The sequence below is a fragment of the Salmo salar genome, unplaced genomic scaffold (assembly GCF_905237065.1).
Source record: "Salmo salar unplaced genomic scaffold, Ssal_v3.1, whole genome shotgun sequence".
Lineage (NCBI taxonomy): Eukaryota > Metazoa > Chordata > Actinopteri > Salmoniformes > Salmonidae > Salmo > Salmo salar.
The window spans coordinates 117,501-135,741 of NW_025547714.1; the positions used below are offsets into that span (position 1 = coordinate 117,501).

An 18,241-nucleotide genomic window follows, 5' to 3' on the forward strand; every position below is an offset into this window, starting at 1 on the left:
GGAAGGAATAGGGGGCCATTAGGGACAGTCTAGAGGGAATGAGGGTTTGGGGCCATTAGGGACAGTCTAGAGGGAATGAGGGAAGGAATAGTGGGCCATTAGGGACAGTCTAGAGGGAATGAGGGTTTTGGGGCCATTAGGGACAGTCTAGAGGGAATGAGGGAAGGAATAGTGGGCCATTAGGGACAGTCTAGAGGGAATGAGGGTTTGGGGCCATTAGGGACAGTCTAGAGGGAATGAGGGAAGGAATAGGGGACCATTAGGGACAGTCTAGAGGGAATGGGGGTTTGGGGCCATTAGGGACAGTCTAGAGGGAATGAGGGAAGGAATAGGGGGCCATTAGGGACAGTCTAGAGGGAAGGAGGGTTTGGGGCCATTAGGGACAGTCTAGAGGGAATGAGGGAAGGAATAGGGGGCCATTAGGGACAGTCTAGAGGGAAGGAGGGTTTGGGGCCATTAGGGACAGTCTAGAGGGAATGAGGGGAGGTTTGGGGCCATTAGGGACAGTCTAGAGGGAATGAGGGAAGCAGACAGACAGACAGACAGACAGACAGACAGACAGACAGACAGACAGACAGACAGACAGACAGACAGACAGACAGACAGACAGACAGACAGACAGACAGACCTTATGTCTAAATATACTTCATATCTAACTAACATTACATCTGGTATCATTCCAACCCTGTTCGGATGTACTGTAGACTGCAGTTTAACTGATTCATGAGTGAAATTAAATAAATAAAAATATATAGTCTGATTAAAGAATAGCTTAGCGTGTATGTTGTTGTTATATATAATAAATACATGTCTTGTTTATCCACAGTCGCTTGGTGAGCAGTGCTTCTCCTTCAGTAACTCACACAGTTTAACATAGTTGGTGTCGTTCAGAGACTCTCTTCTTCATCATTCCATTCCAGAGATAAGAGGAGGAGAGGGGAGAGAGAGAGGGAAGAGAGAGGAGGAGAGAGAGGAGGGGGGAGATAGAAGAGAGAGGAGGAGAGGAGAGAGAGAGGGGGAGAAAGAGAGAGAGAGAGAGGAGAGGAGGAAAGAGAGGAGGAGAGAGGAGAGAGGGAGGAGAGAGAGGGAGGAGAGGAGGAAGGAGAGGAGAGAGGGGGAGAGGGAGGAGAGGAGGGGAGAGAGAGAGGGAGGAGAGGAGAGAGGGGAGAGAGAGAGGGAGAAGAGGAGAGAGTGGGGGAGAGAGAGGGGGAGAGAGGAGTAGAGAGGGGGGAGAGAGAGGAGAGGGGGGATAGAGAGAGGGAGGGAGGAGAGGAGGAGAGAGGGGGAGAGAGAGGAGAGGGGGAGAGAGAGGGAGAGAAGGGAGAGAGGGGGAGAGAGAGGAGAGGGGGAGAGAGAGGAGAGGGGAGAGAGGAGAGGGGGAGAGAAAGGGGAGAGACTGTTGGACTTTCCAGCTCCTTGGTTGTTGTTGTAAGCATTGGTTGTGAACCCTCCGTCCCAGACATCTCATCCCCGTCTGTCTGCAGTCTCCCAGAACGAGGACTGTCCTCCCCTAAACCCTAAAACCTCCTTCCTCTCTGAACTCCGACCCCAGAACAGAGTCCAGAAGGGCGTCTTTCTCCGCCCCCTTTTCACTTCATCTTCTTGTCGTTCTTCACCGGCGATCCGTTACGTTTGTGCTTCCCGTTAGCGACCGCTCCGTTGCTATGGCAATGTCCGTTTGCCTTGTCGTCGCCGCCGTCGCCGTGGGTAACCTCTCCCCCTTGCTCCTGAACCTTAACCTTTGACCTTAGCAGCCCTGCTATCCGGTAAAACAGGTAGCCAATCAGGGCCAGCCCCGCCCCTACGACCAACACAACGTCCAATAGGAAGTACTGGTAGGTGGGGACGGTGTAGACAGATGATCGTAAGTGGCTGGCGCCATGGTGACGGAGGATGTAGTTTATCCAATAGACTGCTCTCGTTACCGGGTGACCTGGTTGGTCCTTATGGATGGAAGAGAGGACCTGGGCACGCTGACGATACCTAGACACACACACACACACACACACACACACACACACACACACACACACACACACACACACACACACACACACACACACAGTTAAAAACAGAGAGAGGGTGTGTGTGGATGTAAATTGCATTCAGTGCAGTGAGTGTGGTGCAGTACCACACTGAGACACTAGGTGGTAGTAGTAGTGCAGTACCACACTGAGACACTAGGTGGTAGTATTGGTGCAGTACCACACTGAGACAGTAGGTGGTAGTAGTGGTGCAGTACCACACTGAGACACTAGGTGGTAGTAGTGGTGCAGTACCACACTGAGACACTAGGTGGTAGTAGTAGTGCAGTACCACACTGAGACACTAGGTGGTAGTATTGGTGCAGTACCACACTGAGACAGTAGGTGGTAGTAGTGGTGCAGTACCACACTGAGACACTAGGTGGTAGTAGTGGTGCAGTACCACACTGAGCCACCAGGTGGTAGTAGTGGTGCAGTACCACACTGAGACACTAGGTGGTAGTAGTGGTGCAGTATCACACTGAGACACTAGGTGGTAGTATTGGTGCAGTACCACACTGAGACACCAGGTGGTAGTAGTGGTGCAGTACCACACTGAGACACCAGGTGGTAGTATTGGTGCAGTACCACACTGAGACACTAGGTGGTAGTAGTGGTGCAGTACCACACTGAGACACCAGGTGGTAGTAGTGGTGCAGTATCACACTGAGACACCAGGTGGTAGTAGTGGTGCAGTACCACACTGAGACACTAGGTGGTAGTAGTGGTGCAGTACCACACTGAGACACTAGGTGGTAGTAGTGGTGCAGTACCACACTGAGACACTAGGTGGTAGTAGTGGTGCAGTACCACACTGAGACACTAGGTGGTAGTAGTGGTGCAGTACCACACTGAGACACTAGGTGGTAGTAGTGGTGGAGTACCACACTGAGACACCAGGTGGTAGTAGTGGTGCAGTACCACACTGAGACACTAGGTGGTAGTATTGGTGCAGTACCACACTGAGACACTAGGTGGTAGTAGTGGTGCAGTACCACACTGAGACACTAGGTGGTAGTAGTGGTGCAGTACCACACTGAGACACCAGGTGGTAGTATTGGTGCAGTACCACACTGAGACAGTAGGTGGTAGTAGTGGTGCAGTACCACACTGAGACACCAGGTGGTAGTATTGGTGCAGTACCACACTGAGACACTAGGTGGTAGTAGTGGTGCAGTACCACACTGAGACACCAGGTGGTAGTAGTGGTGCAGTACCACACTGAGACACCAGGTGGTAGTAGTGGTGCAGTACCACACTGAGACACTAGGTGGTAGTATTGGTGCAGTACCACACTGAGACACCAGGTGGTAGTAGTGGTGCAGTACCACACTGAGAAACCAGGTGGTAGTATTCGTGCAGTACCACACTGAGACACTAGGTGGTAGTAGTGGTGCAGTACCACACTGAGACACTAGGTGGTAGTAGTGGTGCAGTACCACACTGAGACACTAGGTGGTAGTAGTGGTGCAGTACCACACTGAGACACTAGATGGTAGTAGTGGTGCAGTACCCCACTGAGACACTAGGTGGTAGTAGTGGTGCAGTACCACACTGAGACACCAGGTGGTAATAGTGGTGCAGTACCACACTGAGACACTAGGTGGTAGTAGTGGTTCAGTACCACACTGAGACACTAGGTGGTAGTAGTGGTGCAGTACCACACTGAGACACTAGGTGGTAGTAGTGGTGCAGTACCACACTGAGACACTAGGTGGTAGTAGTGGTGCAGTACCACACTGAGACACTAGGTGGTAGTAGTGGTGCAGTACCACACTGAGACACTAGGTGGTAGTAGTGGTGCAGTACCACACTGAGACACTAGGTGGTAGTAGTGGTGCAGTACCACACTGAGACACTAGGTGGTAGTAGTGGTGCAGTACCACACTGAGACACTAGGTGGTAGTAGTGGTGCAGTACCACACTGAGACACTAGGTGGTAGTAGTGGTGCAGTACCACACTGAGACACTAGGTGGTAGTAGTGGTGCAGTACCACACTGAGACACTAGGTGGTAGTAGTGGTGCAGTACCACACTGAGACACTAGGTGGTAGTAGTGGTGCAGTACCCCACTGAGGCACTAGGTGGTAGTAGTGGTGCAGTACCACACTGAGACACTAGGTGGTAGTAGTGGTGCAGTACCCCACTGAGACACTAGGTGGTAGTAGTGGTTCAGTACCACACTGAGACACTAGGTGGTAGTAGTGGTGCAGTACCACACTGACACACTAGGTGGTAGTAGTGGTGCAGTACCACACTGAGACACTAGGTGGTAGTAGTGGTGCAGTACCCCACTGAGACACTAGGTGGTAGTAGTGGTGCAGTACCACACTGAGACACTAGGTGTTAGTAGTGGTGCAGTACCCCACTGAGACACTAGGTGGTAGTAGTGGTGCAGTACCACACTGAGACAGTAGGTGGTAGTAGTGGTCCAGTACCACACTGAGACACCAGGTGGTAGTAGTGGTGCAGTACCACACTGAGACACCAGGTGGTAGTAGTGGTGCAGTACCACACTGAGACACTAGGTGGTAGTATTGGTGCAGTACCACACTGAGACACTAGGTGGTAGTAGTGGTGCAGTACCACACTGAGACACTAGGTGGTAGTAGTGGTGCAGTACCACACTGAGACACTAGGTGGTAGTAGTGGTGCAGTACCACACTGAGACACTAGGTGGTAGTATTGCTGCAGTACCACACTGAGACACTAGGTGGTAGTAGTGGTGCAGTACCACACTGAGACACCAGGTGGTAGTAGTGGTGCAGTACCACACTGAGACACTAGGTGGTAGTAGTGGTGCAGTACCACACTGAGACACTAGGTGGAAGTAGTGGTGCAGTACCACACTGAGACACTAGGTGGTAGTAGTGGTGCAGTACCACACTGAGACACCAGGTGGTAGTAGTGGTGCAGTACCACACTGAGACACTAGGTGGTAGTAGTGGTGCAGTACCACACTGAGACACCAGGTGGTAGTAGTGGTGCAGTACCACACTGAGATACTAGGTGGTAGTAGTGGTGCAGTACCACACTGAGGCACTAGGTGGTAGTAGTGGTGCAGTATCACACTGAGGCACTAGGTGGTAGTAGTGGTGCAGTACCACACTGAGGCACTAGGTGGTAGTAGTGGTGCAGTACCACACTGAGACACCAGGTGGTAGTAGTGGTGCAGTACCACACTGAGACACTTGGTGGTAGTAGTGAGCCTCAACATGTCACCGACACTACTACATTGTCATTTCATCATCGTGTGTGTGTGCATGTGTGTGTGTGTGTATATGTGTGTGTGTGTGTGTGTGTGTGTGTGTGTGTGTGTGTGTGTGTGTGTGTGTGTGTGTGTGTGTGTGTGCGTGTGAGTATGTGTGTGTGTGTGTGTGTTTATGTGTATGTGTGTGTATAAGTGTATGTGTGTGTGTGTGTGTGTGTGTGTGTGTGTGTGTGTGTGTGTGTGTGTGTGTGTGTGTGTGTGTGTGTGTGTGTGTGTGTGTGTGTGTGTGTGTGTGTGTGTGTGTGTGTACCTGTTATTGTTGATAACAGTATCCAGTGCCTGGTACAGCTCCTCTTCAGTCACACTCTTCCAGTGAACCATGATGCCCATCCCTTTAGCCTCCACACGGGTCATAGTGTCGTAGTGGTCCCCAAACAGAGGGAGACCCACTACAGGAACACCGTGGTACATCGCTTCATAGATACTGTTCAGACCGCCGTGGGACAGGAACGCTACCGTTCTGGCATGGCCTGGAGAGACAGGAAGGAGAGAGAAGAGAGGAGGAGAGAGAGAGGAGAGAGAGGGAGGAGAGAGAAGAGAGGAGGAGAGAGAGAGAGAGGAGGAGAGAAGAGAGGGAGGAGAGAGAGAGAGGAGAGAGAGGAAGTAGAGAGAAGAGACAAGGATGAGAGAGGGGGAGGAGAGAGAGGGAGAAGAGAGAGAGACAAGGATGAGAGAGAGGAGGGTTTAGGGAAAAGTGTTGTCCTGAAGGACCCTGGTCCTAACAGTGTTGTCCTATAGGGCCCTGGTCCTAACAGTGTTGTCCTATAGGACCCTGGTCCTAACAGTGTTGTCCTGAAGGGCCCTGGTCCTAACAGTGTTGTCCTATAGGACCCTGGTCCTAACAGTGTTGTCCTATAGGACCCTGGTCCTAACAGTGTTGTCCTATAGGACCCTGGTCCTAACAGTGTTGTCCTATAGGACCCTGGTCCTAACAGTGTTGTCCTGAAGGGCCCTGGTCCTAACAGTGTTGTCCTATAGGACCCTGGTCCAAACAGTGTTGTACAATAGGACCCTGGTCCTAACAGTGTTGTCCTATAGGACCCTGGTCCAAACAGTGTTGTCCAATAGGACCCTGGTCCTAACAGTGTTGTCCTGAAGGACCCTGGTCCTAACAGTGTTGTCCTGAAGGACCCTGGTCCTAACAGTGTTGTCCTGAAGGACCCTGGTCCTAACAGTGTTGTCCTATAGGACCCTGGTCCTAACAGTGTTGTCCTATAGGGCCCTGGTCCTAACAGTGTTGTCCTATAGGGCCATGGTCCTAACAGTGTTGTCCTATAGGACCCTGGTCCTAACAGTGTTGTCCTATAGGACCCTGGTCCTAACAGTGTTGTCCTATAGGACCCTGGTCCTAACAGTGTTGTCCTATAGGACCCTGGTCCTAACAGTGTTGTCCTAAAGGACCCTGGTCCTAACAGTGTTGTCCTATAGGACCCTGGTCCTAACAGTGTTGTCCTGAAGGACCCTGGTCCTAACAGTGTTGTCCTATAGGGCCCTGGTCCTAACAGTGTTGTCCTATAGGGCCCTGGTCCTAACAGTGTTGTCCTGAAGGACCCTGGTCCTAACAGTGTTGTCCTGAAGGACCCTGGTCCTAACAGTGTTGTCCTGAAGGACCCTGGTCCTAACAGTGTTGTCCTATAGGGCCCTGGTCCTAACAGTGTTGTCCTGAAGGACCCTGGTCCTAACAGTGTTGTCCTATAGGACCCTGGTCCTAACAGTGTTGTCCTATAGGGCCCTGGTCCTAACAGAGTGTTCCGGAAGGACCCTGGTCCTAACAGTGTTGTCCTATAGGGCCCTGGTCCTAACAGTGTTGTCCTGAAGGACCCTGGTCCTAACAGTGTTGTCCTATAGGACCCTGGTCCTAACAGTGTTGTCCTATAGGGCCCTGGTCCTAACAGTGTTGTCCTGAAGGACCCTGGTCCTAACAGTGTTGTCCTGAAGGACCCTGGTCCTAACAGTGTTGTCCTGAAGGACCCTGGTCCTAACAGTGTTGTCCTATAGGGCCCTGGTCCTAACAGTGTTGTCCTGAAGGACCCTGGTCCTAACAGTGTTGTCCTATAGGACCCTGGTCCTAACAGTGTTGTCCTATAGGGCCCTGGTCCTAACAGAGTGTTCCGGAAGGACCCTGGTCCTAACAGTGTTGTCCTATAGGGCCCTGGTCCTAACAGTGTTGTCCTGAAGGACCCTGGTCCTAACAGTGTTGTCCTATAGGTCCCTGGTCCTAACAGTGTTGTCCTATAGGGCCCTGGTCCTAACAGTGTTGTCCTGAAGGACCCTGGTCCTAACAGTGTTGTCCTGAAGGACCCTGGTCCTAACAGTGTTGTCCTGAAGGACCCTGGTCCTAACAGTGTTGTCCTATAGGGCCCTGGTCCTAACAGTGTTGTCCTGAAGGACCCTGGTCCTAACAGTGTTGTCCTATAGGACCCTGGTCCTAACAGTGTTGTCCTATAGGGCCCTGGTCCTAACAGAGTGTTCCGGAAGGACCCTGGTCCTAACAGTGTTGTCCTATAGGGCCCTGGTCCTAACAGTGTTGTCCTGAAGGACCCTGGTCCTAACAGTGTTGTCCTATAGGACCCTGGTCCTAACAGTGTTGTCCTATAGGGCCCTGGTCCTAACAGTGTTGTCCTGAAGGACCCTGGTCCTAACAGTGTTGTCCTATAGGACCCTGGTCCTAACAGTGTTGTCCTATAGGGCCCTGGTCCTAACAGTGTTGTCCTATAGGACCCTGGTCCAAACAGTGTTGTCCAATAGGACCCTGGTCCTAACAGTGTTGTCCTGAAGGACCCTGGTCCTAACAGTGTAGTCCTGAAGGACCCTGGTCCTAACAGTGTTGTCCTGAAGGACCCTGGTCCTAACAGTGTTGTCCTATAGGACCCTGGTCCTAACAGTGTTGTCCTATAGGGCCCTGGTCCTAACAGTGTTGTCCTATAGGGCCCTGGTCCTAACAGTGTTGTCCTATAGGACCCTGGTCCTAACAGTCTTGTCCTATAGGACCCTGGTCCTAACAGTGTTGTCACAGTGTTGTCCTATAGGACCCTGGTCCTAACAGTGTTGTCCTGAAGGACCCTGGTCCTAACAGTGTTGTCCTATAGGACCCTGGTCCTAACAGTCTTGTCCTATAGGACCCTGGTCCTAACAGTGTTGTCCTATAGGACCCTGGTCCTAACAGTGTTGTCCTATAGGACCCTGGTCCTAACAGTGTTGTCCTATAGGGCCCTGGTCCTAACAGTGTTGTCCTGAAGGACCCTGGTCCTAACAGTGTTGTCCTATAGGACCCTGGTCCTAACAGTGTTGTCCTATAGGACCCTGGTCCTAACAGTGTTGTCCTATAGGACCCTGGTCCTAACAGTGTTGTTCTGAAGGACCCTGGTCCTAACAGTGTTGTCCTGAATGACCTTGGTCCTAACAGTGTTGTCCTGTAGGACCCTGGTCCTAACAGTGTTGTCCTATAGGGCCCTGGTCCTAACAGTGTTGTCCTATAGGGCCCTGGTCCTAACAGTGTTGTCCTGAAGGACCCTGGTCCTAACAGTGTTGTCCTGAAGGACCCTGGTCCTAACAGTGTTGTCCTATAGGGCCCTGGTCCTAACAGTGTTGTCCTGAAGGACCTTGGTCCTAACAGTGTTGTCCTATAGGACCCTGGTCCTAACAGTGTTGTCCTGAAGGACCCTGGTCCTAACAGTGTTGTCCTATAGGACCCTGGTCCTAACAGTGTTGTCCTGAAGGACCCTGGTCCTAACAGTGTTGTCCTACAGGGCCCTGGTCCTAACAGTGTTGTCCTATAGGGCCCTGGTCCTAACAGTGTTGTCCTATAGGACCCTGGTCCTAATAGTGTTGTCCTAAAGGACCCTGGTCCTAACATTGTTGTCCTATAGGGCCCTGGTCCTAACAGTGTTGTCCTATAGGACCCTGGTCCTAACAGTGTTGTCCTATAGGGTCCTGGTCCTAACAGTGTTGTCCTGAAGGACCCTGGTCCTAACAGTGTTGTCCCGAAGGACCCTGGTCCTAACAGTGTTGTCCTAAAGGACCCTGGTCCTAACAGTGTTGTCCTAAAGGACCCTGGTCCTAACAGTGTTGTCCTGAAGGACCATGGTCCTAACAGTGTTGTCCTAAAGTACCCTGGTCCTAACAGTGTTGTCCTATAGGGCCCTGGTCCTAACAGTGTTGTCCTATAGGGCCCTGGTCCTAACAGTGTTGTCCTATAGGGCCCTGGTCCTAACAGTGTTGTCCTTTTGGACCCTGGTCCTAACAGTGTTGTCCTAAAGGACCCTGTTCCTAACAGTGTTGTCCTGAAGGACCCTGGTCCTAACAGTGTTGTCCTATAGGACCCTGGTCCTAACAGTGTTGTCCTATAGGGCCCTGGTCCTAACAGTGTTGTCCTGAAGGACCCTGGTCCTAACAGTGTTGTCCTATAGGACCCTGGTCCTAACAGTGTTGTCCAATAGGACCCTGGTCCTAACAGTGTTGTCCTGAAGGACCCTGGTCCTAACAGTGTTGTCCTATAGGACCGTGGTCCTAACAGTGTAGTTATATGGACCCTGGTCCTAACAGTGTTGTCCTATAGGACCCTGGTCCTAACAGTGTTGTCCTATAGGGCCCTGGTCCTAACAGTGTTGTCCTATAGGACCCTGGTCCTAACAGTGTTGTCCTAAAGGACCCTGGTCCTAACAGTGTTGTCCTATATGGCCCTGGTCCTAACAGTGTTGTCCTAAAGGACCCTGGTCCTAACAGTGTTGTCCTATAGGGCCCTGGTCCTAACAGTGTTGTCCTATAGGACCCTGGTCCTAACAGTGTTGTCCTATAGGTCCCTGGTCCTAACAGTGTTGTCCTATTGGACCCTGGTCCTAACAGTGTTGTCCTATAGTGCCCTGGTGCTAACAGTGTTGTCCTGTAGGACCCTGGTCCTAACAGTGTTGTCCTGAAGTACCCTGGTCCTAACAGTGTTGTCCTATATGGCCCTGGTCCTAACAGTGTTGTCCTAAAGGACCCTGGTCCTAACGGTGTTGTCCTAAAGGACCCTGGTCCTAACAGTGTTGTCCTATAGGGAACTGGTCCTAACAGTGTTGTCCTATAGGACCCTTGTCCTAACAGTGTTGTCCTATAGGTCCCTGGTCCTAACAGTGTTGTCCTATTGGACCCTGGTCCTAACAGTGTTGTCCTATAAGGCCCTGGTCCTAACAGTGTTGTCCTATAGGACCCTGGTCCTAACAGTGTTGTCCAATAGGACCCTGGTCCTAACAGTGTTGTCCTGAAGGACCCTGGCCCTAACAGTGTTGTCCTATAGGACCCTGGTCCTAACAGTGTTGTCCTATAGGACCCTGGTCCTAACAGTGTTGTCCTATAGGGCCCTGGTCCTAACAGTGTTGTCCTATATGGCCCTGGTCCTAACAGTGTTGTCCTAAAGGACCCTGGTCCTAACAGTGTTGTCCTATAGGGCCCTGGTCCTAACAGTGTTGTCCTATAGGACCCTGGTCCTAACAGTGTTGTCCTATAGGTCCCTGGTCCTAACAGTGTTGTCCTATTGGACCCTGGTCCTAACAGTGTTGTCCTATAGGGCCCTGGTGCTAACAGTGTTGTCCTATAGGACCCTGGTCCTAACAGTGTTGTCCTGAAGGACCCTGGTCCTAACAGTGTTGTCCTATATGGCCCTGGTCCTAACAGTGTTGTCCTAAAGGACCCTGGTCCTAACAGTGTTGTCCTATAGGTCCCTGGTCCTAACAGTGTTGTCCTATTGGACCCTGGTCCTAACAGTGTTGTCCTATAAGGCCCTGGTCCTAACAGTGTTGTCCTATAGGACCCTGGTCCTAACAGTGTTGTCCTGAAGGACCCTGGTCCTAACAGTGTTGTCCTAAAGGACCCTGGTCCTAACAGTGTTGTCCTATAGGGCCCTGGTCCTAACAGTGTTGTCCTATAGGGCCCTGGTCCTAACAGTGTTGTCGTATAGGGCCCTGGTCCTAACAGCGTTGTCCTATAGGGCCCTGGTCCTAACAGTGTTGTCCTACAGGACCCTGGTCCTAACAGTGTTGTCCTATAGGGCCCTGGTCCTAACAGTGTTGTCCTATAGGTCCCTGGTCCTAACGGTGTTGTCCTAAAGGACCCTGGTCCTAACAGTGTTGTCCTATAGGGCCCTGGTCCTAACAGTGTTGTCCTATAGGACCCTGGTCCTAACAGTGTTGTCCTATAGGTCCCTGGTCCTAACAGTGTTGTCCTATTGGACCCTGGTCCTAACAGTGTTGTCCTATAAGGCCCTGGTCCTAACAGTGTTGTCCTATAGGACCCTGGTCCTAACAGTGTTGTCCAATAGGACCCTGGTCCTAACAGTGTTGTCCTGAAGGACCCTGGTCCTAACAGTGTTGTCCTATAGGACCCTGGTCCTAACAGTGAAGTTATATGGACCCTGGTCCTAACAGTGTTGTCCTATAGGACCCTGGTCCTAACAGTGTTGTCCTATAGGGCCCTGGTCCTAACAATGTTGTCCTATAGGACCCTGGTCCTAACAGTGTTGTCCTAAAGGACCCTGGTCCTAACAGTGTTGTCCTATATGGCCCTGGTCCTAACAGTGTTGTCCTAAAGGACCCTGGTCCTAACACTGTTGTCCTATAGGGCCCTGGTCCTAACAGTGTTGTCCTATAGGACCCTGGTCCTAACAGTGTTGTCCTATAGGTCCCTGGTCCTAACAGTGTTGTCCTATTGGACCCTGGTCCTAACAGTGTTGTCCAATAGGGCCATGGTGCTAACAGTGTTGTCCTATAGGACCCTGGTCCTAACAGTGTTGTCCTGAAGGACCCTGGTCCTAACAGTGTTGTCCTATATGGCCCTGGTCCTAACAGTGTTGTCCTAAAGGACCCTGGTCCTAACGGTGTTGTCCTAAAGGACCCTGGTCCTAACAGTGTTGTCCTATAGGGCCCTGGTCCTAACAGTGTTGTCCTATAGGACCCTGGTCCTAACAGTGTTGTCCTATAGGTCCCTGGTCCTAACAGTGTTGTCCTATTGGACCCTGGTCCTAACAGTGTTGTCCTATAAGGCCCTGGTCCTAACAGTGTTGTCCTATAGGACCCTGGTCCTAACAGTGTTGTCCTGAAGGACCCTGGTCCTAACAGTGTTGTCCTAAAGGACCCTGGTCCTAACAGTGTTGTCCTATAGGGCCCTGGTCCTAACAGTGTTGTCCTATAGGGCCCTGGTCCTAACAGTGTTGTCCTATAGGGCCCTGGTCCTAACAGTGTTGTCCTATAGGGCCCTGGTCCTAACAGTGTTGTCCTATAGGACCCTGGTCCTAACAGTGTTGTCCTATAGGGCCCTGGTCCTAACAGTGTTGTCCTAAAGGACCCTGGTCCTAACAGTCTTGTCCTATAGGACCCTGGTCCTAACAGTCTTGTCCTATAGGACCCTGGTCCTAACAGTGTTGTCATATAGGACCCTGGTCCTAACAGTGTTGTCCTGAAGGACCCTGGTCCTAACAGTGTTGTCCTATAGGACCCTGGTCCTAACAGTGTTGTCCTGAAGGACCCTGGTCCTAACAGTGTTGTCCTATAGGACCCTGGTCCTAACAGTGTTGTCCTATAGGGCCCTGGTCCTAACAGTGTTGTCCTGAAGGACCCTGGTCCTAACAGTGTTGTCCTATAGGACCCTGGTCCTAACAGTGTTGTCCTATAGGACCCTGGTCCTAACAGTGTTGTCCTGAAGGACCCTGGTCCTAACAGTGTTGTCCTATAGGACCCTGGTCCTAACAGTGTAGTTATATGGACCCTGGTCCTAACAGTGTTGTCCTATAGGACCAGGGTCCTAACAGTGTTGTCCTATAGGGCCCTGGTCCTAACAGTGTTGTCCTATAGGTCCCTGGTCCTAACAGTGTTGTTATATGGAACCTGGTCCTAACAGTGTTGTCCTATAGGACCCTGGTCCTAACAGTGTTTTCCTATAGGTCCCTGGTCCTAACAGTGTTGTCCTGAAGGACACTGGTCCTAACAGTGTTGTCCTATAGGACCCTGATCCTAACAGTGTTGTCCTGAAGGACCCTGGTCCTAACAGTGTTGTCCTATAGGACCCTGGTCCTAACAGTGTTGTCCTGAAGGACCCTGGTCCTAACAGTGTTGTCCTATAGGACCCTGCTCCTAACAGTGTTGTCCTATAGGACCCTGGTCCTAACAGTGTTGTCCTGAAGGACCCTGGTCCTAACAGTGTTGTCCTATAGGACCCTGCTCCTAACAGTGTTGTCCTATAGGACCCTGGTCCTAACAGTGTTGTCCTGAAGGACCCTGGTCCTAACAGTGTTGTCCTATAGGACCCTCGTCCTAACAGTGTTGTCCTATAGGGCCCTGGTCCTAACAGTGTTGTCCTATAGGACCCTGGTCCTAACAGTGTTGTCCTGAAGGACCCTGGTCCTAACAGTGTTGTCCTGAAGGACCCTGGTCCTAACAGTGTTGTCCTATAGGTCCCTGGTCCTAACAGTGTTGTCCTATTGGACCCTGGTCCTAACAGTGTTGTCCTATAGGGCCCTGGTCCTAACAGTGTTGTCCTATAGGACCCTGGTCCTAACAGTGTTGTCCTGAAGGACCCTGGTCCTAACAGTGTTGTCCTATATGGCCCTGGTCCTAACAGTGTTGTCCTAAAGGACCCTGGTCCTAACAGTGTTGTCCTATATGGCCCTGGTCCTAACAGTGTTGTCCTAAAGGACCCTGGTCCTAACAGTGTTGTCCTAAAGGACCCTGGTCCTAACAGTGTTGTCCTGAAGGACCCTGGTCCTAACAGTGTTGTCCTATAGGACCCTGGTCCTAACAGTGTTGTCCTGAAGGACCCTGGTCCTAACAGTGTTGTCCTATAGGACCCTGGTCCTAACAGTGTTGTCCTATAGGGCCCTGGTCCTAACAGTGTTGTCCTGAAGGACCCTGGTCCTAACAGTGTTGTCCTATAGGACCCTGGTCCTAACAGTGTTGTCCTGAAGGACCCTGGTCCTAACAGTGTTGTCCTATAGGACCCTGCTCCTAACAGTGTTGTCCTATAGGACCCTGGTCCTAACAGTGTTGTCCTGAAGGACCCTGGTCCTAACAGTGTTGTCCTATAGGACCCTGCTCCTAACAGTGTTGTCCTATAGGACCCTGGTCCTAACAGTGTTGTCCTGAAGGACCCTGGTCCTAACAGTGTTGTCCTATAGGACCCTCCTCCTAACAGTGTTGTCCTATAGGGCCCTGGTCAAAACAGTGTTGTCCTATAGGACCCTGGTCCTAACAGTGTTGTCCTGAAGGACCCTGGTCCTAACAGTGTTGTCCTGAAGGACCCCGGTCCTAACAGTGTTGTCCTATAGGTCCCTGGTCCTAACAGTGTTGTCCTATTGGACCCTGGTCCTAACAGTGTTGTCCTATAGGGCCCTGGTCCTAACAGTGTTGTCCTATAGGACCCTGGTCCTAACAGTGTTGTCCTGAAGGACCCTGGTCCTAACAGTGTTGTCCTATATGGCCCTGGTCCTAACAGTGTTGTCCTAAAGGACCCTGGTCCTAACAGTGTTGTCCTATATGGCCCTGGTCCTAACAGTGTTGTCCTAAAGGACCCTGGTCCTAACAGTGTTGTCCTAAAGGACCCTGGTCCTAACAGTGTTGTCCTGAAGGACCCTGGTCCTAACAGTGTTGTCCTATAGGACCCTGGTCCTAACAGTGTTGTCCTGAAGGACCCTGGTCCTAACAGTGTTGTCCTATAGGACCCTGGTCCTAACAGTGTTGTCCTATAGGGCCCTGGTCCTAACAGTGTTGTCCTGAAGGACCCTGGTCCTAACAGTGTTGTCCTATAGGACCCTGGTCCTAACAGTGTTGTCCTATAGGACCCTGGTCCTATCAGTGTTGTCCTGAAGGACCCTGGTCCTAACAGTGTTGTCCTATAGGACCCTGGTCCTAACAGTGTAGTTATATGGACCCTGGTCCTAACAGTGTTGTCCTATAGGACCAGGGTCCTAACAGTGTTGTCCTATAGGGCCCTGGTCCTAACAGTGTTGTCCTATAGGTCCCTGGTCCTAACAGTGTTGTTATATCGAACCTGGTCCTAACAGTGTTGTCCTATAGGACCCTGGTCCTAACAGTGTTTTCCTATAGGTCCCTGGTCCTAACAGTGTTGTCCTGAAGGACCCTGGTCCTAACAGTGTTGTCCTATAGGACCCTGATCCTAACAGTGTTGTCCTTAAGTACCCTGGTCCTAACAGTGTTGTCCTATAGGACCCTGGTCCTAACAGTGTTGTCCTATAGGGCCCTGGTCCTAACAGTGTTGTCCTGAAGGACCCTGGTCCTAACAGTGTTGTCCTATAGGACCCTGGTCCTAACAGTGTTGTCCTGAAGGACCCTGGTCCTAACAGTGTTGTCCTATAGGACCCTGGTCCTAACAGTGTTGTCCTGAAGGACCCTGGTCCTAACAGTGTTGTCCTATAGGACCCTGGTCCTAACAGTGTTGTCCTATAGGACCCTGGTCCTAACAGTGTTGTCCTGAAGGACCCTGGTCCTAACAGTGTTGTCCTATAGGACCCTCGTCCTATCAGTGTTGTCCTATAGGGCCCTGGTCCTAACAGTGTTGTCCTATAGGACCCTGGTCCTAACAGTGTTGTCCTTAAGGACCCTGGTCCTAACAGTGTTGTCCTGAAGGACCCTGGTCCTAACAGTGTTGTCCTATAGGTCCCTGGTCCTAACAGTGTTGTCCTATTGGACCCTGGTCCTAACAGTGTTGTCATATAGGGCCCTGGTCCTAATAGTGTTGTCCTATAGGACCCTGGTCCTAACAGTGTTGTCCTGAAGGACCCTGGTCCTAACAGTGTTGTCCTATATGGCCCTGGTCCTAACAGTGTTGTCCTAAAGGACCCTGGTCCTAACAGTGTTGTCCTATATGGCCCTGGTCCTAACAGTGTTGTCCTAAAGGACCCTGGTCCTAACAGTGTTGTCCTAAAGGACCCTGGTCCTAACAGTGTTGTCCTATTGGGCCCTGGTCCTAACAGTGTTGTCCTATTGGACTCTGGTCCTAACAGTGTTGTCCTATAGGGCCCTGGTCCTAACAGTGTTGTCCTATAGGGCCCTGGTCCTAACAGTGTTGTCCTGAAGGACCCTGGTCCTAACAGTGTTGTCCTATAGGACCCTGGTCCTAACAGTGTTGTCCTGAAGGACCCTGGTCCTAACAGTGTTGTCCTATAGGACCCTGGTCCTAACAGTGTTGTCCTAAAGGACCCTGGTCCTAACAGTGTTGTCCTATAGGGCCCTGGTCCTAACAGTGTTGTCCTATAGGACCCTGGTCCTAACAGTGTTGTCCTATAGGACCCTGGTCCTAACAGTGTTGTCCTATAGGACCCTGGTCCTAACAGTGTTGTCCTAAAGGACCCTGGTCCTAACAGTGTTGTCCTATAGGACCCTGGTCCTAACAGTGTTGTCCTATAGGACCCTGGTCCTAACAGTGTTGTCCTATAGGACCCTGGTCCTAACAGTGTTGTCCTGAAGGACCCTGGTCCTAACAGTGTTGTCCTGAAGGACCCTGGTCCTAACAGTGTTGTCCTATAGGGCCCTGGTCCTAACAGTGTTGTCCTATAGGGCCCTGGTCCTAACAGTGTTGTCCTATAGGGCCCTGGTCCTAACAGTGTTGTCCTATAGGACCCTGGTCCTAACAGTGTTGTCCTGAAGGACCCTGGTCCTAACAGTGTTGTCCTATAGGACCCTGGTCCTAACAGTGTTGTCCAACAGGACCCTGGTCCTAACAGTGTTGTCCTATAGGACCCTGGTCCTAACAGTGTTGTCCTATAGGACCCTGGTCCTAACAGTGTTGTCCTATAGGGCCCTGGTCCTAACAGTGTTGTCCTATAGGGCCCTGGTCCTAACAGTGTTGTCCTGAAGGACCCTGGTCCTAACAGTGTTGTCCTATAGGACCCTGGTCCTAACAGTGTTGTCCTGAAGGACCCTGGTCCTAACAGTGTTGTCCTATAGGACCCTTGTCCTAACAGTGTTGTCCTGAAGGACCCTGGTCCTAACAGTGTTGTCCTATAGGGCCCTGGTCCTAACAGTGTTGTCCACCGTGTGGTAATAAGGTGTGACTGAGAGGAGCTACTTAGCAGCTAAACCGTAAAGCCCTCAGAGATACAGGTCAGCAACACACCCAGAGTGTGTGTGTGTGTGTGTGTGTGTGTGTGTGTGTGTGTGTGTGTGTGTGTGTGTGTGTGTGTGTGTGTGTGTGTGTGTGTGTGTGTGTGTGTGTGTGTGTGTGTGTGTGTGTGTGTGTGTGTGTGTGTGTGTGTGTGTGTGAATCATTGACTGTTAATGATATATAATGAGTTATGTATTTCTCAGCTCAGGGTCACTCTCCTCTCCTCAACCTCACCCCTCCTCTCCCCTCCCCTCACCTCCCCCATCACCCTAATCTTTCCTCACCCCCTCCTCACCCCCCCTGTCCCCTCCTCACCCCTCCTCACCCTAACCTTTCCTTCCCTCCTCAAAGAGAGACAGACAGAGAGGGAGGAGGGAGGGAAGGAAGACAGGAAAGGACAGAGTACATGAAGTAGAGAATTTGCTCTTACCCAACAGGTCGTTTTGAGGCATCCAATCCACCAACTTGGTATTGTTGCCTAGGTTACTGGGCGGAACCCCCGAGAACCTACAGCCAGACAGGGAAAGACAGACAAACAGGTTAGACAGACAGAGAGACAGAGAGGTAGATGGTTAGAGTAATGCATTGTGGTTTTATCTCTTACCCTACTGCTGGTTTCACTGTTCTACCTGATAACACACCTGGTGTCCCAGGTCTAAATCAGCCCCTGGTTAGAGGAGAACAATGACTTGTAACCAAGGTCTAAATCGGGCCCCGATTAGAGGAGAACAATGACTTGTAACCAAGGTCTAAATCAGCCCCTGGTTAGAGGAGAACAATGACTTGTAACCAAGGTCTAAATCGGGCCCCGATTAGAGGAGAACAATGACTTGTAACCAAGGTCTAAATCAGCCCC

At 51.3% G+C, this 18,241-nt stretch overlaps 1 protein-coding gene and 1 long non-coding RNA gene across 2 annotated transcripts; one reads left to right on the forward strand and one right to left on the reverse strand.

Moving 5' to 3' along the window:
* The first annotated feature begins 351 nt into the window (after positions 1–351).
* Positions 352–625, forward strand: LOC123732232 (uncharacterized). Its single transcript, XR_006763003.1, has 2 exons — positions 352–486; positions 528–625. It is a non-coding gene; the product is annotated as an uncharacterized lncRNA (long non-coding RNA).
* A 734-nt stretch (positions 626–1,359) lies between these two features.
* Positions 1,360–17,954, reverse strand: LOC123732231 (2-hydroxyacylsphingosine 1-beta-galactosyltransferase-like; the record flags this gene model as incomplete). The annotated part of the gene is made up of 3 exons (XM_045711520.1): positions 1,360–1,983; positions 5,546–5,765; positions 17,816–17,954. Coding segments are annotated over 3 exons (753 nt in total), but the record flags the coding sequence as incomplete, so codon positions are not given.
* Positions 17,955–18,241: the final 287 nt, after the last annotated feature.